Consider the following 27729-nt stretch of genomic DNA (forward strand, 5'->3'; position numbering starts at 1 on the left):
CAGAGGCTTGGGGAGGCTACCCCTCCCAAGCTTGTAACACACCACTCCCAAAAGGAAATCCTTTGTTCTGCCTTCCTGGGCTCGAGCTTTTTAAGCAACAGGAGGGCAGAAACCTGTCTGGGAGATGGCAGCTCCTTGGGCTGCCTGGAAACCCTCAGAAGGCGCAGTGGCACTACTGGGGATCCTCTATTGTATCTGGTCTTGTTTTAAATAAATAAATATTGGCTATTTTTCTACAACTGGTGTGGTCCTTTTGTAGTGCTTTCACTGTTACTTTGTGTAATGTGCAAATGCTTTACACATTGCTCCTGAGAAAAGCCTGACTGCTCGTGCCAAGCTACCAACGGGGTGAGCAGGGGTTATCTGAGCGAGAATGTATCTTATCCTGACTAGAGTGAGGGTCCCTACCGAAGCAGGGTGCAAACAGGCTGCCAACTGGAGACCCCATTTCTAACACCCATCTTGCCGGCCACATGGTGGCAGGTCACAAGCACTTTCAGTTCACCGTGCTTCCTTTTGGCCTTGCCAGCGCCTCTTAGGTGTTCACGAAGGTGATGGTAGTGGTTGCAGCTCACCTGCGCAGGTTAGGGGTTTCAGTCTTCCCTTACCTCGACGACTGGCTGTTGAAGGCGCACACACACCCTGGAAAGTAGTCCCCCACCTCCAGACTACGGCAAACCTCTTTGCATTTGCTGGGGTTCACTATAAACATGCCGAAGTCACACCTGACTCCTTCTATGACACTACCTTTCATAGGAGCTGTTCTGGATACAGTGCAGTTTCAGGCTATTTCTCCTGAAGAGTCCAGGATTTTTTTTTTTTTAACCTCTATCCTGGATTTTGGTGAGAATGACTGAGGCTGCTGAGCCTCATGGCCTCCTGCAGCCTGCTGGTTAAAAAATCCAGATGGCATATGCGGGCTCTGCAGTGGCACCTGAAGTTCCAGTGGGCGCAGCATCGGGGGAGAATCTCCGACAAGGTCCAGATCTCGGAAGGAACTGCAAAAGACCTGCTGGTGTGGGTAACGAATCAAGATTGGGTCAAGGTCGTGACAAAGACACTCATCTCAAGTGGCCAGAAACTAGTCTGGTTGTGGCAGGCTAGCATAAACTGGTCAACCTAGAACTCTGACTGGTATTCAGGAGGAATCTCTAAGATACCCTCTGGCTGTATTTTACAATAAATACCATACTGGCATCAGTGTGCATTTATTGTGCTGAGAAGTTTGATACCAAACTTCCCAGATTTCAGTGTAGCCATTATGGTGCTGTGGAGTTCGTTTGACAGACTCCCAGACCACATACTCTTTGTGGCGACCCTGCACTTACAATGTCTAAGGTTTTGCTTAGACACTGTAGGGGCATACTGCTCATGTACCTATGCCCTCACCTGTGGTATAGTGCACCCTGCCTTAGGGCTGTAAGGCCTTCTAGAGGGGTGACTTACCTATGCCACAGGCAGTGTGAGGTTGGCATGGCACTCTGGGGGCAGTGCCATGTCGACTTAGTCATTTTCTCCCCACCAGCACACACAAGATGGCAAGCAGTGTGCATGTGCTGAGTGAGGGGTCCCCAGGGTGGCATAAGACATGCTGCAGCCCTTAGAGACCTTCCCTGGCATCAGGGCCCTTGGTACCAGTTACAAGGGACTTACCTGAGTGCCAGGGTTGTGCCAATTGTGGAGACAAAAGTACAGTTTAGGGAAAGAACACTGGTGCTGGGTCCTAGTTAGCAGGGTCCCAGCACACTTTCAAATCCGAACTTAGCATCAGCAAAGGCAAAATGTTAGGGGGTAACCATGCCAAGGAGGCATTTCCTTAGTCACTCTCCGTGTTTGTGCCCTACCCTAGGCTCTGGTGTTTACCTTTTATTAGAGCTTTGTCGAGTGCTGGTTGTTGCCTGGTGTCATAGCACTTAACAGGAGGCAGTTGTATGTACAATCCTGTTTTAACTGTGCATCTGTAAATGTGCTTGGGTGCCAAATAAGGGGTATTAAGTGATATATAAATGCAACTACATTACATTGTCTGTCATGTTGCAGATGTTTTGCATAGACCACAGCATTAATCGCAGTCACAATGTTTTGAGTTCTAATGTGGTACAGATTTTTGTTTTTTCTGGAGAACAGATACAGCACAGAAGTGTTTAGTTTCAGGTCTGTTGAGCAGTCACTATGAAGATTCTCATTATATTTTGTGTTCTTGTTGTGCTCAGCTTTGTCACCTTGAGTCCAGACCTATTCCCCTTTCTTTATGTACTTTATTTTTTAGGTGAATTTGGTCTGTTTTCTGTTACAGGTTAAAAGCTACAGGATGTTTCATGATGACAGCATGAAGTCTTTTTTTCGGAGGCTTAGTTTTACTCCAGATGGATCTCTACTTCTGACACCAGGTATGGTAATTAGATTCTTTTATGACGTTTCATAAGCAGACTGTAAGGAAATGCCTCCTTGGCATGGTTACCCCCTAACGTTTTGCCTTTGCTGATGCTAAGTTATGATTTGAAAGTGTGCTGGGACCCTGCTAACCAGGCCCCAGCACCAGTGTTATTTCCATAAACTGTACATTTGTCTCCACAATTGGCACAACCCTGGCACCTAGATAAGTCCCTTGTAACTGGTACCAAGGGCCCTGATGCCAGAGAAGGTCTCTTAAGGGCTGCAGCATGACTTATGCCACCCTGGGGGACCCCTCACTCAGTCATTTTCTCCCCACCAGCACACACAAGCTGAGAGGCAGTATGCATGGGCTGAGTCGACATGGCACTCCCCTCCGAGTGGCATGCCAACCTCACACTGCCTGTGGCATAGGTAAGTCACCCCTCTAGCAGGCCTTACAGCCATAAGGCAGGGTGCACTATACCACAGGTGAGGGCATATGTGCACGAGCAATATGCCCCTACAGTGTCTAAGCAAAACCTTAGACATTGTAAGTGCAGGGTAGCCATAAGAGTATATGGTCTGGGAGTTTGTCAAACACGAACTCCACAGTTCCATAATGGCTACACTGAAAACTGGGAAGTTTGGTATCCAACTTCTCAGCAAAATAAATGCACACTGATGCCAGTGTGCAATTTATTGTAACATACGCCCAGAGGGCATCTTAGAAATGCCCCCTGAATACCTACCCGACTTCTAGTGTAGGCTGACCAGTTTCTGCCAGCCTGCCACACACCAGACTTGTTGCTGGCAATATGGGGAGAGTGCCTTTGTCACTCTGTGGCCAGGGACAAAGCCTGCACTGGGTGGAGGTGCTTCTCACCTGCCCCTGCAGGAACTGTAACACCTGGCGGTGAGCCTCAACGGCTCACCCCTTGTCTCACAGCGCCCCAGGGCATCCCAGCTAATGGAGATGCCCGCCCCTCCGGCCACTGCCCCCACGTTTGGCGGCAAGGCTGGAGGAGATAATGAGAAAAACAAGGAGTCACCCACCAGTCAGGACACCCCTTAAGCTGTCCTGAGCTGAGGTGACCCCTGCCTTGAGAAATCCTCCATCTTGAGTTTGGAGGATTCCCCCAATAGGATTAGGGATGTACCCCCCTCCCCACAGGTAGGAGGCACAAAGAGGGTGTAGCCACCCTCAAGGGCAGTAGCCACTGGCTACTGCCCTCCCAGATCTAAACACACCCCTAAATTCAGTATTTAGGGGCTCCCCAGATCCCAGGATATCAGATTCCTGCAACCTGAAGAAACAAGGAGGACTGCTGACCTACAAGCCTGCAGAGAAGGAGGAAGACAACTGCTTTGGCCCCAGCCTTACCGGCCTGTCTCCAACTTCGAAAACCTGCTCCAGCGACGCATCCGACAGGGACCAGCGACCTCTGAAACCTCAGAGGACTGTCCTGGACTAAAGGACCAAGAAACTCCCGTGAACAGCGGCCGTGTTCAAAACCAGTTACTTCTTTGCAACAAGAAGCCACTTTCAAAGACTGCACGTTTCCCGCCGGAAGCGTGAGACTTCACACTCTGCACCCGACGCCCCCGGCTCGAGATCCAGAGAACAAACACCTCAGGGAGGACTCCTCGGCGACTGGAAGCCCGTGAGCAACCAGAGACGACACCCCCCGTACCCCCACAGCGACTCCTGCAGAGAATCCAGGGACTCCCCCTGACTGCGACTGCCTGTAACAAGGGACCCGATGCCTGGAACCAACATTGCACCCGCAGCCCCCAGGACCTGAAGGAACCGAACTTCAACACAGGAGTGACCCCCAGGTGACCCTCTGCCTAGCCCAGGTTGTGGCTCTCCCGAGAAGCCCCCCGTGCCCTCCTGCACCGCTAGTGACCCCTGGGTCCCTCCATTGTTTCCCTGTGCCACTGAGGGTTTGTTTTGTGTGCCTACTTGTGTCCCCCCTAGTGCTCTACGAACCCCCCCGTGGATGCAGGCAGTTACCTGCTGGCAGACTGGAACCGGAGCACCCTTGTTCTCCATAGGCCCCTATGTTTTGGGCACCTCTTTGACCTCTGCACCTGACCGGCACTGAGCTGCTGGTGTGGTAACTTTGGGGTTGCCTTGAACCCCCCAATGGTGGGCTGCCTATGCCCCAGGACTGAGACTTGTAAGTGTTTTAGTTACCTCCTAATCTAACCTTTACTTACCTCCCCCAGGAACTGTTGCTTTTTGCACTGTGTCCACTTTGAAAATAGCTTATTGCCATTTTTACAAAGACTGTACATGATATTGTTTCCATTCAAAGTTCCTAAAGTATCTAAGTGAAGTACCTTACATTTGAAGTATTACTTGTAAGTCTTGAACCTGTGGTTCTTAAAATAAACTAAGAAAATATATTTTTCAATATTAAAACCTATTGGCCTGGAGTAAGTCTTTGAGTGTGTGTTCCTCATTTATTGCCTGTGTGTGTACAACAACTGCTTAACACTACCCTCTGATAAGCCTACTGCTCGACCACACTACCACAAAATAGAGCATTAGAATTCTCCAGTATTGGTTCTTTCATAGATTCACATGCTTGAATCATCCCCGTCAAGGTGGGAGCCTCACGGTAACCTGAAATACACATAGCAGTACACTTTATACACTAGGCCCCAAGGGCCCCCTTAGGTTCTTTTATAGTCCATCCATGTTGTTTTGCAAAAAGACCCAAAGTTGAACCTCAGCCAATCAGGCGTCGACACCCTCTAGAACACTCCCAACAGAGGCTCTTTCCCTCAGATTTTCTTCCGCACGTCGTGTGAAGGGAGTCTCCCTGAGCTCTGCTCAGTATAACTTTCTGACAGGAATTTTTCTCTCAGAAAATTTCACTTTTACCATTCTAACATGTCTCAGCAGGCTAAGAAAGGTCTGTTTAGAGATTGTGGCAGCTGTGGGAAGAAGAGACTTCTCGTTGATGACCCCCAAAGTGTATCTACTGCCTCCATCCTGACCATAAGGTGAGAGACTGTGAAATCTGTCGCACCTTTAGTCAGAAAACCCTCAAGGACCGGGAGGGTAGGCTTCTGTTGTTGCTCAAGAGACAGAAAGCCATGGGAAATCCATCCTCAGATGAGTGAAGCATCATCTCGCTCCCTCAAACGTCCTGGAGAAAAGGGAAGACTATCTGAGGAACCCTTAAGGAAGGTGATGAAGACCAAGCATAAATCTATGGAGAAACAGGGGCACCAGATCAGAGACCCAGGCAAAACTCTTAAAGGTTTGTTCAGAGCCTACGACGCCTGTGGGGGGGAAAAAGGCACCTACAAAAAGTGCCTTTCTGTCACTGTCGCCGACGAGTGATCCAGTAAGGCCTTCCTCTGTCACCAAAAAACATTCGGAGACGACGGCCCCGTTGACCGTCACAGCGATGACGTTTACGGCGGCGCTATCTCCAATGATTAAAACATCATCACCGCTTTCATCGACTACTATCATTACGGCCAAAATATTCAAAAAGGCATCGTCGACTAAGCCATCGTCTACAACGGAAGCAGAAATGGTCCACCCGTCGACGACAGCACTATTGTCGACGAAGCACCTGTCCTCGAGGATGAGGAAAACAACATCGAGCACACCTGCGTCGTCGACGAGACAACCGTCTGCGAGCGAACCGGCGACGAGGGAACTGTCGACAACTAACACTGCAGTGTCAGCGGCAGGGATGGAAGTTTTGTCTACTCAATCGTCGACCATCATGCCCCCCTCTGGAGATATCGGAGCACAGCAAGAGTCCACAAGATTCCTCCCTCTTTCTTTTTATCTCCATGGGAGAAAGGCCATCATCAATCCTTCCAAGACGTACGTCTCCAAGCAAAGTCTTGCCATATCCACTGCACTATCTCCTGGATGACGATGAAGACAATTATTCCCAGGATGAGGGAATGTTCGGTGCAGCCAGTAGCCCATCTCAGCTGCATGTAAAGTGCCAAGACTTGGATGATGAGGAACAGCAGCAGCAGCTCTATTATTCCTCAACTGTATATCAGGAGGGTTCTTCATACCCAACGGGGGAGCAGGAATCTTCTTTCCCCATGCCCAGGTCTGTGGTGACAAATCTACAGGGTATGCTTAAGGACTACTATTGACTGTTACCACTGTCAACGCCGGTAACTCCATCTAGACCGCACAGTCAACGGACACCTATAGAGGCCCCTTCCACTAGCCTCCCAGGAACACCGCACAGAAGTGTCCCATTGGTTCCACCGCCTCAAGATGGCCACATCTCGACAGATTTCTGAGGCAGGCCCAAGTGAGTGGGATGACTACCTCATTCCCACACTGCCACCACCGCCGGCAGGACCAGTTGATTCGCCTCTAGTGGACATCAGAGGTTTCCACAATTTAATGGAAAGGGCGGCCAAGAGATTCAACTTGCCTATCGTTTCCCAAGAAACAGATTGTTTCTTAAATGATTTCAAGGAGCCATCAAGGAAATCAGTAAGAGCAATCCCAATAGTGGACTTCCTATGGCAGGAGGGATTGAAGGCAATGATGAACCCAGCCACAGTGCCTTCACAGATGCCAAAACTGGAAAAGAAATACAAGGCCCCTGACAACACTCCAGCCTGTTTAATATTGCAACCAAAGCCGGACTCTGTAATATCCCAGTCGGTCAAATAACCCTCGGCACCTATCGCAGCACCTCCAGACAAGGATGGGAGGAGGTTGGATAACATTGGAAAAAAGTTCTCCTCGGCGGCGATCACAGTAAAGGCGGCCAACTCCTTGGCCATACTAGGGAGGTACGATCGCCAGATGTGGGCGGACAGGTCGGCTTGCGTGGATTTGTTACCTGGGGATGTGAAGGTGGAAGCAAAGAAGGTTCTGCAAGAGGGTGAGCGGATCGCAGCGGAAATCATTGACTGCGCAATAGACATTTCGTTAACAGGATTCCGCCAACTCGCAGGAGCAGCAGTCCTGCGTAGACCGGGCTGGCTCAAGTCTACATCTTTCCACCCAGAAGTCCAGAGCCGCATTCTAGATATGGCGTATGATGGGGGAAAGTATTTGGGAAGCATGTTGACGACATGCTAAAGTCCATCAAAACAGATACTGACACTGCGAGATCACTCGGTACCATGCAGTACCGCAAGCAGCCCTTTCGTGGGGCAAGAGGCAGACGAAATTACTCCTTTCGAGGGGGTTTTCAACAACACAGACCCCAGTATCAGTCCTCTACAGCAGGACCCAGACAGCAATACGGCCAATATCAACAGCATTACCGGTTACCACCTACCACAACATATCGGCACCCGGCGAAGGGCAGACCAGCGCCACGGGGAAGAGATACCAACAGGAACAAACAAATGACCAGCTACCCATACCAGCTTCCTACACTACCAGGGGCTCCAAAGTCGGGGTCTCATCACTTCTCACTTCCTTCGTTGGAAAGTCATAACATAAGACAGGTGGGTGTTGGACGTAGTGGCCAGAGGACATACTCTGGAGGTCATACAGAAATCACCGGACGTCCCTCCATCGGGCCCTCCACGAGTAGCCCAACTCCTTAAGGAAGTACAAGTGATGCTACGCAAGGGAGCAATAGAGCTGGTCCCTGCTCCTCACAGGAGCAAGGGGTTCAATTTGCGCTTCTTTCTGGTAAAGGAACCTTCAGAAGACCTCCTTTTGAGCCTATTCATAGAGCGGAGTTAAAGTTCATTTAATGGAAAACGGCGTTGTTGCTGGCTCTTACCTCTGCTAAGAGTGAGTGACATACAGGCATTCACCATTTAAAGAGCTTTTTCTTCAGTTCACCACTACTAGCGTGACTGAGAACGAATCCTAAGTACATTCCAAAAGTGCCCTCAACTTTACATCTGAATGAACCGGTTGTTTTGAAAAACCTGCGGTTTCCTAATCCGCAGACCGTGGCAGAAAAAGCACTGCATTCCCTGGACGTTAAAAGATGTTTAAAGTTTTACCTACAAAGGACTCTGAGCAAGTCAGACCAGTTGTTCGTGGCCTTTGGAAACGCAAGGAAGGGCTTTGCAGTATCCAAACAAGACTGTAGCTAGGTGGATTGGCCTGGCAATCCAATTCTATCATATTCAGGCTGGTAAGCCTCTCCACAACAGGGTAAGAGCCCACACAACAAGGGCGGTAGCCGCATCGGCTTCCCTCTTCGCAGGAGTACCCCTACGGCAGATCTGTAAAGCGGCCACGTGGTCCAGCCAGCATACGTTCACGAAACACTACTGTCTTGATGAAGCGAATAACATGGACACAGCAGTGGGTCAAGCAGTCTTGAGGCATTTGTTTTGTTAAGGTGAGCCTCTTGGATCATCCCACCTCCACAACCAGGGTAATGTGAACAACGGTTTATTATTCTAATCAAGATTACATATTTTCTATTTCTTATGCTTATACTAGAGCCGGATTATCGTAGCGTGCCACATATTCGTTGTAAAGCAGAGATCTTTGCTTATTATGACTGATGGTTACTTACAGAGGAACATTATTACGTTACCATTGAACACTAACTGGAGGTACTGTTACTCTCATTTCTATTGATATTCTAATGTTGGTTCGGATTGTAAAGGTATGGCCATTTTTCTACTTAATATTACTGCTTGCTACTCTAATTCAAGCATGTGAATCTGAAAGATCCAATACTGGAGAAGAAAATTAGTTACTTACCTGTAACTGTGGTTCTCCAGTATTGGTATCCTTCATAGATTCACATGTGACCTACCCTCCTCCCTGCAGAGGCTCACCTACTACATGAGCTCTTATCTTAACACTTGTACTAGAAAATCTGAGGGAAAGAGCCTCTGTTGGGAGTGTTCTAGAGGGTGTCGACGCCTGATTGGCTTTGGGTCTATTTACAAAACGACATGGATAGACTATAAAAGAACCTAAGGGGGCCCTTGGGGCCTAGTGTATCAATGTATACTGCTATGTGTATTTCAGGTTACCGTAAGGCTCCCACCTTGACGATTGGGATGATTCAAGCATGTGACAGAGGTCTGGGACACACTGGAGGAGCGCTCCCCTGAAAGGTACCGGTCAGGGGAGTGGCCACTTCCCTTTCCTTAGTCCAGTTTTGCACCAGAGCAGGGCTGGGGGATCCCTGAACCAGTGTAGACTGGCTTATGCAAGGAGGGCACCATCTGTGCCCTTCAAAGCATTTCCTGAGACCAGGAGAGGCTACTCCTCCCAGGCCATTCACACCTATTTCCAAAGGGAGAGGGTGTAACACCCTCTCTGAGGAAATCCTTTCTTCTGCCTTCTTGGTACCAGGCTGCCTAGGCCCCACGGGGGCAGAGAGGCCCCGGAAAGTTAGTTTGGCAGTACCCGGGCTCTATGCTGGAGACCCGGAGATGCATGGAATTGTCCCCCCAATAACAGAATGGTATTGGGGTGACAATTCCATGATCCTAAGACATGTTACATGGCCATGTTCGGAGTTACCATTGTGACGCTACATATAGGTATTAACCTATATGAAGTGCACGCGTGTAATGGTGTCTCCGCACTCACAAAGTCCAGGGATTTTGCCCTGAACAATGTGGGGGCACCTTGGCTAGTGCCAGGGTGCCCACACACTAAGTAACTTTGTACCTAACCTTCACCAAGTGAGGGTTAGACATATAGGTGACTTATAAGTTACTTAAGTGTAAAATGGCTGTGAAATAATGTGGATGTTATTTCACTCAGGCTGCAGTGGCAGTCCTGTGTAAGAATTGTCTGAGCTCCCTACGGGTGGCAAAAGAAATGCTGCAGCCCATTGGGATCTCCTGGAACCCAAATACCCTGGGTACCTAGGTACCATATACAAAGGAATAAGGGTGTTCCAGTGTGCCAATGAGAATTGGTAAAATTAGTCACTAGCCTGCAGTGACAATTTTAAAAACAGAGAGCGCATAAAAACTGAGGTTCTGGTTAGCAGAACCTCAGTGATACAGTTAGGCACCACACAGGGAACACTTATAGGGCATACTTTATGAGCACTGGGGTTCTGGCTGGCAGGATCCCAGTGACACATGGGGAAAAACAAACACACATACAGTAAAAATGGGGCTAACATGCCAGGCAAGATGGTACTTTCCTACAACTTCCTACACAGACCTATTCTAAATCACAAGATAAAAGTGAAAATGCACTGAAATATTTTCTAAATTATGTTAGATGTGAAATCTGTACAAAGAAAATAGAAATGTTAATATTTCCTAGGCCTATGCAAAAAAATGAAACGTTTGTCAAATTGCACCATTCTCAAGCTTAATTAATGTTCTACAGTAACCTAATTGATTTAAGAGGAATATCTGCCACCTACACAGTTGAGTCTTGATATCGGTATTCATCTCTTACACATCTCCTAACACTACTCTCAGCATCCTTTCTGTGACCTGATGACATGATAGTAGTGCTTTTACACACCTTTCATCTGGTTCTGCATTGTATGTGCTTGCTTTATTCACTTAGTGTACAGAAGGCACTGTGTGACTTAATGACTTGGGCTAGACAGTATTATGAGTGTCTGTCTATTAAGATTGTGTACCTCCATGTTATACCTACAGTGTTGCTGGTGTGCTGATGTTTTCTGAGCCTTGCTATTCAGGCAGATCTAGAAAATGTAATGTTCCTTTACAGAAAATCTGCAGAATATTTACAAAATGTCAAATCTTCAGAAAATTAGGAAAATAAAACTTCCCCCCCAAAAATGTGGCGTTGGTTTGAAAACTCCCTATTTCAGGGCTTTCGGTTAACTTTTCTGTGTACACCTCCTTACTTGTGTACTATTGGATTTTTCATCGCCATCAGATTATCAAGATTAAGTGATGGCCATTCAATTTTTTCTTCGTTCCCTCTTTACTTGCGCTGCCCCAGACAGCAGTGTTTGAACAAACCTCAAACATATTTCCATAATAAAGTTGCGTACCCCTATGTTTTGTTATTGATGGTTTCTTTTCTGCATCTAGTCATGTCTGTTGTATAATTGTTCTAGTAAGTCATTTTCACACTAACTCTAGTTAACTAATGTTTTCTTGAATTCACATAAGACCTCCGTAGGGTCAAAGGTATGAGATTGTTATGTAGACATTGAGACTACATAAATCTCCGTAGCTTGTGAGCTCCTTGTGGTGATTACTCTGTGCTCACAAAGTGCACTAGTTCAATACACAACCAACTACCAATCCTGTGGTTTGAATGCTGGTGTTTGGTGCTCTGCCTTTTAGTGGATCTCCTTGTTCTACTTAGGTTAACTGCCTAGGCCTACTGATGTTCTAGAAGGTGTGTTCTCTCGTAGTAAGATTTGTGAAATGTGAACTGGCTAGTATTCCCCCCCCCCCCCCCCCCCCCCCTTTACAGGGCGAGGATGACAGTTAAGTGTGTAGTATGCCGTTTAGGGATGCTAGTGTACAGTCCTAAAACGCCATAGAGTAAGGTGTGACTGTATGAAGATGTGAGCACAGAAACAGTTTTTTTATTTTATTTGAGAGCTGCTACCAGCCTCTTTTATATTGGCAGTGGGTTCTGTGAATGAATGTGTGTATGTATATGTGTGTATATATGTATATATAATGTTCGATGGCATGTGTAGCTGCAGATACACATGCTGTGCACATCCCGCCATCTAGTGTTGGGCTCGGAGTGTTACAAGTTGTTTTTCTTCGAAGAAGTCTTTTCGAGTCACGAGATCGAGGGACTCCTCCCATTTCGCCTCAATTGCGCATGGGCGTCGACTCCATCTTACATTGTTTTTTTTCCGCCATCGGGTTCTTACGTGTTCCTTTTCGCTCTGGGTTTCGATTCGGAAAGTTAGTTAGAATCTCGGAAAAATCGTCGGTATTGTTTGCATTCTGTATCGGGTAAGTTACAACAGATCGACACCGACTTTTGAAGAGCTCCGGTGGCCCTTTGGGGTTTTTTCGATCCCTCGTCGGGGCCTGGTCGGCCCGTCCACGTGTCTCTTCAAGGCTGATGGAACGGACCCCATTCCGCTTCTGCCCAAAATGCCATAACAAGTATCTATATACAGATCAGCATCTGGTCTGTAACTTGTTTGTCGCCAGAACACAAGGAAGATACTTGTGAAGCCTGTCGAGCGTTTCGGTCCAGGAAGACACTAAGACTGAAGAGCAAGAAGACTGCAGATGGCGTCGGTGCCGACAGGACAAGGGCGTTTCGAGGAGGAGGAAGAAACCTTCTCCATCCAGGAATCGGACTCAGACGAGCTTGATCCCGAAGAAACGCCGAAAACCGTGAGTAAGACGTCGAAACATAAAACTCACGAGAAGACCACAAAAGCCCAGGGGACGCCACCGCCAACAGGCCATGGCCTAACCCAAAAAATAGGTGACCGAACATCGGCACCAAAAAAGGGCACGCTGGTGTCGAAGTCATCCGACTCCGGTCGAGATACCGCCGCACAGCAATCTCAGGCCCGAGATAGCAGCTATGAGCAAGTTCGGCACCGAGACAGCAGCACTGAAATGAGTCTGCACCGAGAGACGACGCCGAAAATAAAAAAAAAAAGGTTTCGTCAGAACCGAAAAAAGTAGCCGAAAAGGTTTCAATACCGAAACATCCGGCCTCGGAACCAAAATCAAGTTCCTACACAGAGGAACAAGGACTGTCCTCACAAATGAAAATACATAGATTTGGACAGGAATTGGAGACAATGGAGCCAACTACACCCAAAGAAGGCTCCGCATCCAAAAAGAAACAGGGAAGATCAGCACTCTCCCTCCTATTAGAATGAAACGCAAACTTGCCTTCCAGGAGAAAGACAAGCAGCCACAGGCAAAGGTGGCTAAACAAGTAAGCCCGCCACCGTCTCCACAACGCTCGCCGCAACCATCACCGGTAGCCACTCCACCTATGATGCAATCCCCGACTCATACAGGGATGAGTCAAGATGACCCTGAAGCGTGGGATCTTTATGATGCGCCAGTGTCAGATAATAGTCCTGACTGTTATCCAGCTAGACCGTCGCCACCAGAAGATAGTACAGCCTACGCACAGGTGGTGTCGAGGGCAGCGGCATTTCATAATGTCAGGCTGCATGCAGAGCCCATTGAAGACAACTTTCTATTTAATACACTGTCGTCCACACACAGCCAGTCCCAGAGTCTCCCCATGCTACCTGGAATGCTAAAACACTCCAAACAAGTGTTTGAGGAGCCTGTAAAAGGAAGGGCCATTACTCCAAGAGTGGAGAAAAAATATAAACCGCCACCAACAGACCCCGTGTACATCACACAACTGCTAACACCGGACTCAGTTGTAATAGGGGCAGCTCGCAAGAGAGCGAACTCGCATACTTCAGGAGATGCACCACCTCCAGATAAAGAAAGTCGAAATTTTGATGCAGCAGGGAAAAGGGTGGCGGCACAGGCAGCAAACCAGTGGCGTATTGCGAACTCACAGGCTTTGTTGGCCAGATACGATAGGGCTCATTGGGACGAAATGCAACACTTTATAGAACATTTGCCCAAGGAGTTCCAGAAGAGAGCACAGCAAGTAGTAGAAGGACAGAGTATCTCCAACAATCAGATAGTCAGCAATGGATGCAGCAGACACAGCTGCTAGAACTGTCAACACAGCAGTGACAATAAGGAGACATGCATGGCTGCGTACATCAGGATTTAAACCAGAAATACAGCAAGCTGTGCTGAATATGCCATTTAACGGACAGCAGTTGTTTGGGCCGGAGGTGGACACTGCTATCTAAAAACTTAAGAAAGACACTGATATGGCCAAAGCCATGGGCGCACTCTACTCCCCACAGAGCAGAGGCACATTTTGAAAAACAGTTTCGAGGGCAAAGCACAGAACCCACAACCTCACAAACAAGGCCCACTTATCAGAGCCAATATCTGCGGGGAAGTTTTCGGGGACAATATAGAGGGGGACAGTTCCAAAAAAGTAGAGGGAAGTTCCAAAACTCCACAAAACAAACAGTGACTTACAAGTCACAAATCCCCAACACGTAACACCTGTGGGGGGAGACTAACCAAGTTCTACAAACAATGGGAGGAAATAAGATACTTGGGTATTAGCAATTATCCAGCATGGTTATTGCGTAGAATTTCTCAAATTCCCTCCAAATGTCCCACCGAAAACACAGACAACAACACAAGACCTATATTAGATCTCAGAACGTTAAACACCTACATCAAATCAGATCACTTTCACATGGTGACATTACAGGACATAATCCCATTGCTCAAAGAGCAAGACTACATGACAACACTAGACCTAAAGGATGCATACTTCCATATACCGATACATCCTTCACACAGAAAGTACCTAAGGTTTGTATTCCAAGGGGTACATTACCAATTCAAGGTATTGCCATTTGGGATAACAACTGCGCCAAGAGTTTTTACAAAATGCCTGGCAGTGGTAGCTGCGCATATCAGAAGACAGCAAATACATGTGTTCCCATACCTAGACGATTGGCTAATCAAAACCAACACGCAAAAAAGGTGTTCACAACACACAAAGTATGTTATCGACACGCTCCACAAACTAGGTTTCTCAATCAACTACACAGTCGCTCATTCAGCCGTGCCAAACACAGCAATACTTAGGGGCGACAATCGACACAACAAAAGGGGTTGCCACTCCAAGTCCACTAAGGGTACACGCTTTCCACAAGGTAATACAGGTCATGTATCCAGAACAAAAAATACAGGTCAAGATGGTAATGAAACTACTAGGCATGATGTCCTCATGCATAGCCATTGTCCCAAACGCCAGATTGTACATGCAGCCCTTACAACAGTGCCTAGCATCACAATGGTCACAGGCACAGGGTCAACTTCTAGATCTAGTGTTGATAGACCGCCAAACATACACCTCGCTTCTATGGTGGAGCAACATAAACTTAAACCAAGGGCGGCCTTTCCAAGACCCAGTACCTCAATACGTAATAACTACGGATGCCTCCATGATAGGATGGGGAGCTCATCTCAATCAACACAGCATCCAGGGACAATGGGATACTCAGCAAAGACAACTTCACATAAATCACTTAGAACTACTGGCAGTATTTCTAGCGCTAAAAGCATTTCAACCCATAAGCCAAAAACACATCCTTGTCAAAACAGACAACATGACAACATGACAACGATGTATTATCTAAACAAACAAGGAGGAACACACTCAACTCAGTTGTGTCTTCTAGCACAAAAAATATGGTATTGGGCGATTCACAACCACATTCGCCTAATTGCACAGTTTATTCTAGGGATTCAGAATCAGTTAGCATACAATCTTTCTCAGGATCATCAACAGATCCACGAATGGGAGATTCACCCCTAAATACTAAACACCTACTTCCAAAGATGGGGAACACCACAAATAGACCTATTTGCAACAAAAGAAAATGCAAAATGCCAAAACTTCGCATCCAGATACCCACAAGATCAGTCTCTGGGCAATGCGTTATGGATGAGTTGGTCAGGGATATTTGCAAACGCTTCCCCCCCCCCCCCCCCCCCCCCCCCCTCTCCCACTCCTTCCATATCTAGTAAACAAATTGAGTCAAAACAAACTCATACTAATAGCACCAACTTGGGCAAGACAACCTTGGTACACAAGACTACTAGACCTCTCAGTAGTGCCTTATGTCAAACTACCAAACAAACCAGATCTGTTAACTCAACACAAACAACAGATCAGACTCCCAAATCCAGCATCGCTGAATCTAGCAATTTGGCTCCTGAAATCTTAGAATTCTGACACTTAGACCTTACACAGGAATGTATGAAGGTCATAAAACAAGCTAGGAAACCAACCGCTAGACATTGCTATGCAAATGAGTGGAAAAGATTTGTTTATTATTGCCATAATAATGAAAACCAGCCATTACACGCATCTGCTAAAGACATTGTAAGCTACTTACTACATTTGCAAAAGTCAAAGCTAGCTTTTTCATCCATTAAGATACATCTTACTGCAATTTCAGCTTATCTGCAAATTACACACAACTTCATTATTTAGGATACCAGTCATTAAAGCATTTATGGAAGGCCTAAAGAGAATTATACCACCAAGAACACCACCAGTTCCTTCGTGGAACTTCAACATTTTCTTAACTCGCCTCATGGGTCCACCCTTCGAACCTATGCACTCATGTGAAATGCAATACTTAACATGGAAGGTTGCATTCCTAATTGCTATCACATCTCTAAGAAGAGTAAGTGAGATACAAGCATTTACCATACAAGAACCATTTATACAGATACACAGGCATAAAGTAGTCTTACGAACAAATCCTAAATTCTTACCAAAAGTCATATCACTGTTCCACTTGAACCAAACAGTAGAACTACCAGTGTTCTTTCCACAGCCAGATTCTGTAGCTGAAAGAGCACTATATACATTAGACATCAAAAGAGCGTTAATGTACTACATTGACAGAACAAAACTAATTCGAAAAACAAAACAATTATTTATTGCTTTCCAAAAACCTCAATCCAATTTCTAAACAAGGCATTGATAGATAGTTAATTGCATTCAAACCTGTTATCTTAAAGCAAAAAGAGAACTGCCTATTACACCAAAGGCACACAACTAGAAAGAAAGGTGCTACCATGGCCTTTCTAGGAAATAGTCCAATGATCGAAATATGTAAGGCAGCTACATGGTCTACGCCTCATACATTTACCAAACACTACTGTGTAGATGTGTTAACTGTACAACAAGCCACAGTAGGTCAAGCAGTACTACGAACATTGTTTCAAACAACTTCAACTCCTACAGGCTGAACCACCGCTTTTGGGGAGATAACTGCTTACTAGTCTATGCACAGCATGTGTATCTGCAGCTACACATGCCATCGAACGGAAAATGTCACTTACCCAGTGTACATCTGTTCGTGGCATTAGTCTCTGCAGATACACATGCGCCCACCTGCTTCCCCGGGAGCCTGTAGCCGTTTAGAAGTTGATCTTGAACATTTATAAATTTGTAAATATATTACTTTAAACTACATTATGTACATACGTATTCACTCCATTGCATGGGCACTATTACTAGCATACACAACTCCTACCTCACCCTCTGCGGGGAAAACAATCTAAGATGGAGTCGATGCTCATGTGCAATGGAGCCGAAATGGGAGGAGTCCCTCGATCTCGTGACTCAAAGACTTCTTCGAAGAAAAACAACTTGTAACACTCCGAGCCCAACACTAGATGACGGGATGTGCACAGCATGTGAATCTGCAGCAACTAATGCCACGAACAGATATACACTGGGTAAGTGACATTTTCCATATATAATGTGTGTATGAATGTATGTGTGTGTATATGTATGTGTGTGTATGTGTGTGTATATATATATATATATAATATTCATATTCGATGGCATGTGTAGCTGCAGATACCCATGCTATGCATAGCTCTTCGACATCTAGTGTTGGGCTCAGAGTGTTACAAGTTGTTTTTCTTCAAAGAAGTCTTTTCGGAGTCTCCGGATCGAGTGACTCCTCCTCTCGGTTACAGTGCGCATGGGCATCAACTCCATTGTTTTATTTCCCCTGTCGGGTTCGGGCGTGTTCCCCTCGGTCCGAGATTTCGTATCGGGAACCTTAGAAAACTTAGATAATCGTTGGTATTTTGATCGCGTTCCATCTAGACTCAAACCAATAGTACCGTTGTAATATAGATTTTGCCCTTTTAGGCGCGCGAGCCCGACTCGCGCCTGTTCAGGGCCTACCAGGTGGAGGCCTGATGGATCGGACTCCATTTCGAGTCTGCCCTCGGTGCCACACAGTTTCCCTTTACAGACGAACACCGGGTTTTTAATCTGTGTCTTTCTCCGGAACACCGAGAAGAGGCTTGTGAGGCCTGTCGATTGTTTCGATCCAAGAAGACCTTACGGGAATCGGAGAGCCAGAAGGTTAGAGATGGCGTCAAAGTACAGAGCATCTCAACGTCATGGAAGAACAGGCGCAGACAGTAGTCTCCTTCAGAGACCAACTCCAAGCGAGAATCAGAAGACAGGCCTTTCACTGCTGCCCAGCACTTGAGTAGGTCTACCCCTACGCCCACACTTAAGGCTTTGGGTACACCACTGCCAGAAGGCCCTGGTTTGACCCGAAAAAAAGACCGTCTTCGAGTGACCGCCGGGTTCGGAGCCTAAAAAGGCCACTCCTCCGTCCACTTCGGAGTCGAGCAAATCAGTAAAACGTTTTGTTTCAGACTCTAGTAAGTGTCGTCACTCCTCAAAGGCGAAGCTTCGCCCTGTTTCGGAGCCGAAACAGCTGACTTCATTTTCGGGACCAAAAATGATCCAAAATTCAGAACCCCAGAAAGCTTCTTATACAGAGGAACAAGGACTTTCGAGCCACCTCAAAGTTTGAAGCCAATAGAAGAATCTTACAGGTCTTCTGATGAGGACACTGATATTCAGCCCATACTGGATGTTATGGATGAGACACAATCCATATACACAGACTGGCAGAATTGTTACTGCACCTCCTTTGAAAACTAAAAGAAAGCTGGCTTTTCAAGAGGAATTAGACTATTTTCAACCACCAGCGAAAATGTAAAATAAGCCAGTACCTGTCCCTACTTCTCCTCCTCATTCACCACAGCTTTCTTTTTCACCTCCACACAAGTCCACCACTGTTGACTTCACCAGCACACTCACAGTATTCTCGTGGAGATACAGTGGATCTTTGGGATATATATGACCCGGATCCTATCCAGATAATCCGGACTCATACCCCTCCAAGCCTTCTGCACCAGAGGACACCACTGCATACATGCAGGTAGTTTCCAGGGCAAATGCTTATCATGGGGTGCTTATGCATACTGAGCCCATAGAGGAGGATTTCTTGTTCAACACTGTCCTCCACTCACTCTAGATATCCGTGCCTTCCCATGTTGCCTAGAATGGTCAAACATGCAGACCACATTTTTACTGAGCCGGTCAAAGCTAGAGTAAACACTTCGCAAATTGACAAAGTACAAACCTGCTCCTACAGACCTAGACTACATCACACACAGAGTTCCTCCAGATTCAGTAGTGGTGAGTCTGGCTAGAAAAAGGGCTAACAGCCAATCCTCAGGGGATGCTCCTCCACCTTATAAGGAGAGTAGGAAGTTTGATGCCGCTGGCAAGAGTGGCCATGTAAGCTGCCAACCAATGGCGAATTGCAAATTCGCAAGCACTTCTTGCCAGATATGATAGCACACTGGGATGTGATGCAAGAACTCATACAGCACCTCCCAAAAGAGCACAACAGGTTGTAGAAAAGGGACAGGCCATAAGTAACAACCAGATAAGGTCTGCCCTCAATGCTGCTGATACAGCCGCGAGGAATGTAAATACTGCCATTACAATAAGAAGGCATGCATGGGTTATGCTCTTCTGGTTTTAAACCAGAAATTCAACAAGCAGTACTTAACATGCCTTTTGATAAGAGACACTTATTTGGGCCTGAGGTCGATACGACCACAGAAAAGCTGAGGAAAGACTCAGATACTGCCAAAGCAATGGGAGCATTATACACAGCACTGTATAGAGGCTCCTTTCGCAGGTCACAGTTTAGGGGAGGATTCAAACCACAATCCTCTGAAGCTTGTACCTCCCAGGCAAAGCAGAGACAACATCAGCAACAATATCAGAGAAGAGGGTTTAGAGGGTCCTATAGAGGACAATATTTTAGAAACAGAGGCAAGTTCCAAGCCTCAAAACAAGCCACTACACCATCTAAACAGTGACTTCTTTCCTACTCCTCCACCCCACACATTTCCTGGGGGGGAGACTACAGCAGTTCCACGCTCATTGGCAAACTGTCACCACAGACAATTGGGTCTGATCTATTATCCGCAATGGCTATTGCCTAGAATTAATCTCCACCCCTCCAAACATTCCACCACGTTACCACAAATTGTCCCCAGAACGCAACGTTCTGTTAAAACAGGAGGTACAATCTCTACTACTAAAGCAAGCAGTAAAATTGGTCCCACATTCTCAGCAAGGAACAGGAGTATACTCATACTTTCTCATTCCCAAAAAAGATAGCACTCTAAGGCCTATCCTAGACCTCAGGCCTCTCAATCTTTACATCCGGTCAGAACATTTTCACATGGTAACTCTGCAGGATGTAATTCCCCTGCTACAGAAACAAGATTACATGACTACTTTAGACCTCAAAGATGCGAATTTCCATATACCCATCCATCCAGCTCACAGAAAATACCTCAGGTTTGTCATAGCAGGAAACCATTACCAGTTCAAAGTTCTGCCATTCGGCATAACATCTCCAAGAGTGTTCACAAAATGTCTAGCAGTAGTAGCAGCCTACTTAAGAAGGCAACACATTCACGTCTTTCCATAACTAGATGATGGGATAATAAAATCAAGTAATTTTACACAATGCCAACGACACACTCAGTATGTAATAGTAACCCTACATACACTGAGGTTCACTCTAAATTACCAGAAATCTCACCTTCAACCAGCACAAGAACAACCTTACCTAGGTGCTATTCGAAGTACTCAAAAAACCCTAGTATATCCAAACGCACAAAGAATACAGGCTTTCCAAAATCTCATACCACACATACAGACAAATCAACAATACACTAAGATTTGCCATGAAGATTCTAGGAATGGTGGCATCCTGCATAGCCATAGTACCACATGCAAGACTCAACATGAGGCCTTGCACAACAATGGTCTCGGGCACACGGTCAGTTGCAAGATCTAGTGTTAGACTGCCAAACGCACACATCCCTTTAATGGTGGAATCTCAGCAATCTAATGAAGGGGCAGTAATTTCAAGACCCTGTGCCTCAGACCACAATAAGACGCATCAATGGTAGGTTGGGGAGCTCATCTCCACAACCATACCTCTCAAGGGGAATGGAATTCCAAACAAAGAATTTCACATATTCCATTTGGAATTATTAGCTGTTTCTTTCCCTAAAAGCATTTCAACCCCTTCTCAAACACAAGATTGTTCTGATAAAAACCAACAAGATGACAACCATGTATTACCTCAGAAAACAAGGTGGGACACCTTCATCTCAACTGTCCCTATTATCCCAGACAATATGGAAATGGGCGATTCACAATCGCATTCTTCTGGTAGCAGAATACATTCCAGGAATACACAATCAGCTGGTGGATCACCTAAGCAGAACTCACCAGCAAACAAACGAATGGGAAATTCAATTCCAGGTAGTTCAAAAGTACTTTAAAAAATGGTCAACAACAGAAATAGACCTATTCGCAATAAGCGAAAACACAAAACGCCAAACCTTTGCATCCAGACATCCACATCCCCCTATCCAAGGGCAATGCTCTATGGATCAATTGGTCTATCCCACTCCTTCCCTTTCTGGTCAACAAACGTCAGACCTCCCTCACTATAATATTCATAGCTCCCACATGGGCACGTCAACACGGGTACACAACACTGTTGGATCCATCTGTAGTACCACATCACAAGCTTCCAAACAGACCAGACCTGTTGACTCAAAACAAAGGTCAGATCAGGTATCCCAATCCCAGTATGCTCAACCTGGCGATTTGGCTCCTGAGGTCATAGTTTGGATATCTACAGTTTCTTCAGAATGTATGGACATTCTAAAAGAAGTGCGTAAACCTACAACTAGACAGTGCTATGCAGTTAAATGGAAACGTTTTGTATGTTACTGTCAACCTAAAAACATTGATCCACTTAAAGCATCAGTACAGGATATTGTCTATTTGCTTTACTTACAAAAACCAAATATTGCATATTTATCTATTAAAATTAATTTAACAGTAATATCAGCCTACCTCCAAAACAGACAGCTTACTTTTCTGTTTAGAATTCATGTCATAAAAGCTTTTATGGAAGGCCTTAAAAGAGTTATTCCACTTAAGATTCCAGGCAGGAGCTGGTGGAGCTCGAACATTGTCCTCACAAGGCTTGAGTCCACCATTTGAACCCATGCATTCTTGCAGTATTCAATTTCTCTCATGGAAAGTTGCTTTCCCAGTAGCAATTACTTCCTTAAGGAGAGTTTGTGAAATTCAAACATTCACTTTAGAAGAACATTTCTTCCAAATTCACAAACACAAAGTAGTACTTGGGACAAATCCAAAATTCCTACACAAGTGGTTTCACCATTTCACATCAGTGGAATTGCCATTTATCTTTCCACAGCCAGATTCAGTTGCTGAAAGAGCTCTTCACACTCTTGATCTCAAAAGAGCTCTCATGAATTATATAGTCTGAACAAAAGATTTCAGAAAACCTAAATGACTTTTTTGTGGCTGTTCAGCAGCCTCATAAGGGTAATCCTATATCTGATAGAGACTTCTAGCTGCAGATTCCTTACCTTAGAATTCCCTGGCGTCCGCTTCCAATCCCAAATTTCTCTGCTGAGCAGTACCTTGAGCGTGCCGTCGGGTGGTGTCGTTCGGATCAGCTTGTGTCGTCCGGCTCTGTGGCGTCAGCGTCATTGGCGCAGTCTGACATCACGGTTGTCTATATAGATGCCTCCTCGGCGGGTGTACGTCAGTACTTTTCCTTCCGCGCTGGTTAACTGCAGATCCAGATTAGAGCTACCCTTCGATGAACATCAAGGCTTTTTCACCTTATTGACTGTTTGAAGTCATGTCGTCGCGAAAGACTGGGTTCAAACTGCGTGTGGTGCATGTCATCGCACCATGTCGGTGACAGACCTGCACCAGGTTTGCCTTTGGTGCAACTCCGAGCAGGTCTGTCCCGCAGTAGGAGATGGTCGTGGCACTGCTCCTGGAGCCCCAAGTCCTCTTCCTCGCATTTGATGTCGTCTGATCATTCAGGTAAGAGGCACAAAAGTCATCCAGGCGGACTTCGACTTCGCCACGCCTGTCGGCCTACAAGGTGTCTAGAGAAAGTCGACTTTCCAAGCATGGTTCCGCGGAGCCGTTGGCTGGGTTGACTCCGCGCCTTTTCCGGGGACCGGAGCGACCTCCGCTCAAAAGAATGTTACGAGGCCATGAGTCTCGTTTTTGAGCGGGCTGCACCTTTGGGTGGGTCTTTGGGCCCCATTGGGTTTGCCGTTGCCGGCTTTGGCCTCAGCACCGTTGGGGACCCCCAGGATCCAATACCAGGTCTGGACTGGCACCGGTCCCTCAGTCAACCTCCTCCTGCACCAGGTCTGACGTCCATGCTTCCTCCACCACCTGCTCCCACCGGTGGTAGCCCCATCCTCATTCCGGATTATCCAGAGCGACGTCGTACGACGCAGACTCCGACTTCGACAGCACCGATTCGGCCCAGATCATTGTCTGAGCATTATTCAGAACAGCCAGGCACAGGAGAGGAATGGGAGTGGTCTGAGGACCCTTTGGAATATGACCTAGAACAGGACTGGTACAAGGATCTAGGGGAGGCCAGTGGACTGGACACATCTCCAGATACTAGTATACTCTCTCCTCCTAATGTGGCTACGGAGGAGGGAGCTTCTTATTGTATAGTGGTGCGTAGGGCAGCTGAGGTCTTGGACCTAGACTTGCCTATGGTGCCAGTCAAGACTAGTCTCCTGACAGAGGTGCTTCAACCGGGGGTGACATCAGAGCCGATGTTGCCCTTCAGTGAGGCCCTAACACACATCCTTCTGGGTACATTGTCCAAACCCTGCACAGGGCCTCCTGTGAATAGGACAGCTGGTCACCTCCATAGACCTGCCTTGAGCGAACCTAGTTTTCCGAACCAACACCCCACTCCAGAGAGCTTGGTGGTCCAAGCCTCTACTTCCTGTGGTGCCTTCCGGTCCGCTCCCCCGGTTAGGGAATCCAAGAGGCTGGATCAGCTTGGAAAGAAAATGTTTTCTTCCTGCAGCCTGGCATTGAGGTCACTAAACACCTCTTGCCTATTGGGCCATTTTTCTCATACTTTATTGAATACGGTGGCACAGGTGCTGCCCCAGGTCCCGGAGGTGTACGGGGCACTCATCCAGGCTGTCTGGGATGGGAGAGCTGCAGCCAAGTTTACGATTAGGTGTGGATTGGACACGACTGACTTGCTGTGGAGAGGGATTGCATAGTCAGTGGCCCTACGTCTCCATGCCTGGCTACATTCAGCTGGCTTTTCGGGGGATGTCCAGTCAAGTTTGATGGACATACCTTTTGATGGCGCTCGCTTTCTTGGTGAGAAGGCAGACTCCGCGCTTGAGAGGTTCAAGGATTCTCGAGCTGCGGCCAGATCCTTGGGCCTTTCAGTGCCAACACAGCAGCAGTCTGTCTTTTGCCCCTTTCGAGGCTTCGGAAGAGGCGTGGTACCATGCCAGCCACAGTCTGGCCACCGTCCTAAGGCTTCACAACATCCCGTAAGAGGTTGTGGTACCATCAGACCCAGAGGGTCTGGCCAGAGGTCGGCCTCCACAAAGCCCCCCTTCACTGCGCCCAAGCCCTCCTAGTGTGGTTCAGCAGGACCACGTCCGTCCAGTTGGAGGGGAGTATTCAGTTTCATCTCCCTCACTGCCTTTCCATCACAACTGACAAATGGGTTCTGCAGATCATATGGAAGGGCTATTCCCTCCCCTTCCAGTCTTTTCCTCCCTCTATCTCTCCGACAAAAGAATGGCTGATGGAGGACCATTTGGTTTTGCTCCGTGAGGAATCTACCGCTCTCTTGGCCAGAGGAATTATAGAAAAGGTCCCGATGTCAGAAGTAGGCAGTGGTTGTTGTTCCTGCTACTCTGATTCCCAAAAAGAATAAGGGCCTTCGCCCAATCCTGGATTTAAGAGACTTAAATCTCTTCCTCAAGAAGGAGAAATTCAAGATGCTCATTCTTGCTCAGGTCTTGTCTGCCCTAGATCAAGAAGACTGGATGGTAGTGTTGGACTTGCAGGACACGTATTTTCATATCCCCATCCTGCCAGCCCATAGGCGTTGCCTGCGGTTCAAGGTGGGCCACGAGCACTTTCAGTTAACGGTCTCACCAGTTTACGAAGGTGATTGCAGTGGTAGCAGCGCACTCGCACAGGTGAGGGATTTCAGTCTTCCCCTACCTCAACGATTGGCTGTTGAAGGCTCCCACACCCCAGGCTCTCGTCACCCATCTCCAGACGACAGTGAACCTCCTGCACTTGCAGGGGTTCACTAACAATGTGCCGAAGTCACACCTGACTCACTTTCAGAAGCTCAATTTTATCTGAGCTGTTCTGGACACAGGGCAGTATCGGGCCTATCCTCCCAAGCAGAGAGTTCAGCATATTCAGGTTGATACTGATGTCTCGGCCTCTCTCCTGGATTCGGTGAGAGACACTGAGGCTGCTGGGACTCATGGCTGCCTGCACCCTATTGGTCAAGCATGCCAGATGGCATATGAGGGCGCTGCAGTGGGACCTGAAGTTCCAATCAGCAGCATCAGGGGAATCTTACCGTCGTGGTTCAGATCTCGAAGGGAACTGCAAAGGATCTGCAGTGGTGGTTAGTGAACTGCGATTGGGTCAAAGGCAGACTCCTCTCCCTTCCCCAACCAGATCTCACATTAGTGACAGATGTGTCACTTCTGGGATTGGGTGGTGTAGGAAGTTGGCTCTGTATGTGCTATTTCAAAGTAAGGAATAGCATGCACAGAGTCCAAGGGTTCCCCTTAGAGGTAAGATAGTGGCAAAAAGAGATAATACTAATGCTCTATTTTGTGGTAGTGTGGTCGAGCAGTAGGCTTATCCAAGGAGTAGTGTTAAGCATTTGTTGTACATACACATAGACAATAAATGAGGTACACACACTCAGACAAATCCAGCCAATAGGTTTTTATATAGAAAAATATCTTTTCTTAGTTTATTTTAAGAACCACAGGTTCAAATTCTACATGTAATATCTCATTCGAAAGGTATTGCAGGTAAGTAAATCATCAAAATTGCATGTATACTTTTCAAGTTATTCACAAATAGCTGTTTTAAAAGTGGACACTTAGTGCAATTTTCACAGTTCCTAGGGGAGGTAAGTATTTGTTAGGTTAACCAGGTAAGTAAGACACTTACAGGGCTTAGTTCTTGGTCCAAGGTAGCCCACCGTTGGGGGTTCAGAGCAACCCCAAAGTCACCACACCAGCAGCTCAGGGCCGGTCAGGTGCAGAGTTCAAAGTGGTGCCCAAAACACATAGGCTAGAATGGAGAGAAGGGGGTGCCCCGGTTCCGGTCTGCTTGCAGGTAAGTACCCGCGTCTTCGGAGGGCAGACCAGGGGGGTTTTGTAGGGCACCGGGGGGGACACAAGCCCACACAGAAATTTCACTCTCAGCAGCGCGGGGGCGGCCGGGTGCAGTGTAGAAACAAGCGTCGGGTTTGTAATGGAAGTCAATGGGAGATCTAGGGATCTCTTCAGCGCTGCAGGCAGGCAAGGGGGGGGTTCCTCGGGGAAACCTCCACTTGGTCAAGGGAGAGGGACTCCTGGGGGTCACTCCTCCAGTGAAAGTCCGGTCCTTCAGGTCCTGGGGGCTGCGGGTGCAGGGTCTCTCCCAGGTGTCGGGACTTAGGATTCAAAGAGTCGCGGTCAGGGGAAGCCTCGGGATTCCCTCTGCAGGCGGCGCTGTGGGGGCTCAGGGGGGACAGGTTTTTGTACTCAGTCTTAGAGTAGTCCTGGGGTCCCTCCTGAGGTGTTGGATCGTCACCAGCCGAGTCGGGGTCGCCGGGGGCAGTGTTGCAAGTCTCACGCTTCTTGCGGGGAGCTTGCAGGGTTCTTTAAAGCTGCTGGAAACAAAGTTGCAGCTTTTCTTGGAGCAGGTCCGCTGTCCTCGGGAGTTTCTTGTCTTTTCGAAGCAGGGGCAGTCCTCAGAGGATGTCGAGGTCGCTGGTCCCTTTGGAAGGCGTCGCTGGAGCAGGATCTTTGGAAGGCAGGAGACAGGCCGGTGAGTTTCTGGAGCCAAGGCAGTTGTCGTCTTCTGGTCTTCCTCTGCAGGGGTTTTTCAGCTAGGCAGTCCTTCTTCTTGTAGTTGCAGGAATCTGATTTTCTAGGGTTCAGGGTAGCCCTTAAATACTAAATTTAAGGGCGTGTTTAGGTCTGGGGGGTTAGTAGCCAATGGCTACTAGCCCTGAGGGTGGGTACACCCTCTTTGTGCCTCCTCCCAAGGGGAGGGGGTCACAATCCTAACCCTATTGGGGGAATCCTCCATCTGCAAGATGGAGGATTTCTAAAAGTTAGAGTCACTTCAGCTCAGGACACCTTAGGGGCTGTCCTGACTGGCCAGTGACTCCTCCTTGTTGCTTTCTTTGTTCCCTCCAGCCTTGCCGCCAAAAGTGGGGGCCGTGGCCGGAGGGGGCGGGAAACTCCACTAAGCTGGAGTGCCCTGCTGGGCTGTGACAAAGGGGTGAGCCTTTGAGGCTCACCGCCAGGTGTCACAGC

At 47.4% G+C, this 27729-nt stretch overlaps 1 protein-coding gene across 1 annotated transcript in view; it reads left to right on the forward strand.

The window, feature by feature from the left end:
* CHAF1B (chromatin assembly factor 1 subunit B) overlaps positions 1-27729 on the forward strand; it is a 216343-nt gene that overhangs the window by 156432 nt on the left and 32182 nt on the right. The window contains exon 8 of the mRNA XM_069202533.1: positions 2297-2390. Coding sequence (XP_069058634.1) covers positions 2297-2390 — 94 coding nt within the window. The remainder of the gene's footprint in view (positions 1-2296; positions 2391-27729) is intronic.

The sequence above is a fragment of the Pleurodeles waltl genome, chromosome 8 (genome assembly GCF_031143425.1).
Source record: "Pleurodeles waltl isolate 20211129_DDA chromosome 8, aPleWal1.hap1.20221129, whole genome shotgun sequence".
NCBI lineage: Eukaryota > Metazoa > Chordata > Amphibia > Caudata > Salamandridae > Pleurodeles > Pleurodeles waltl.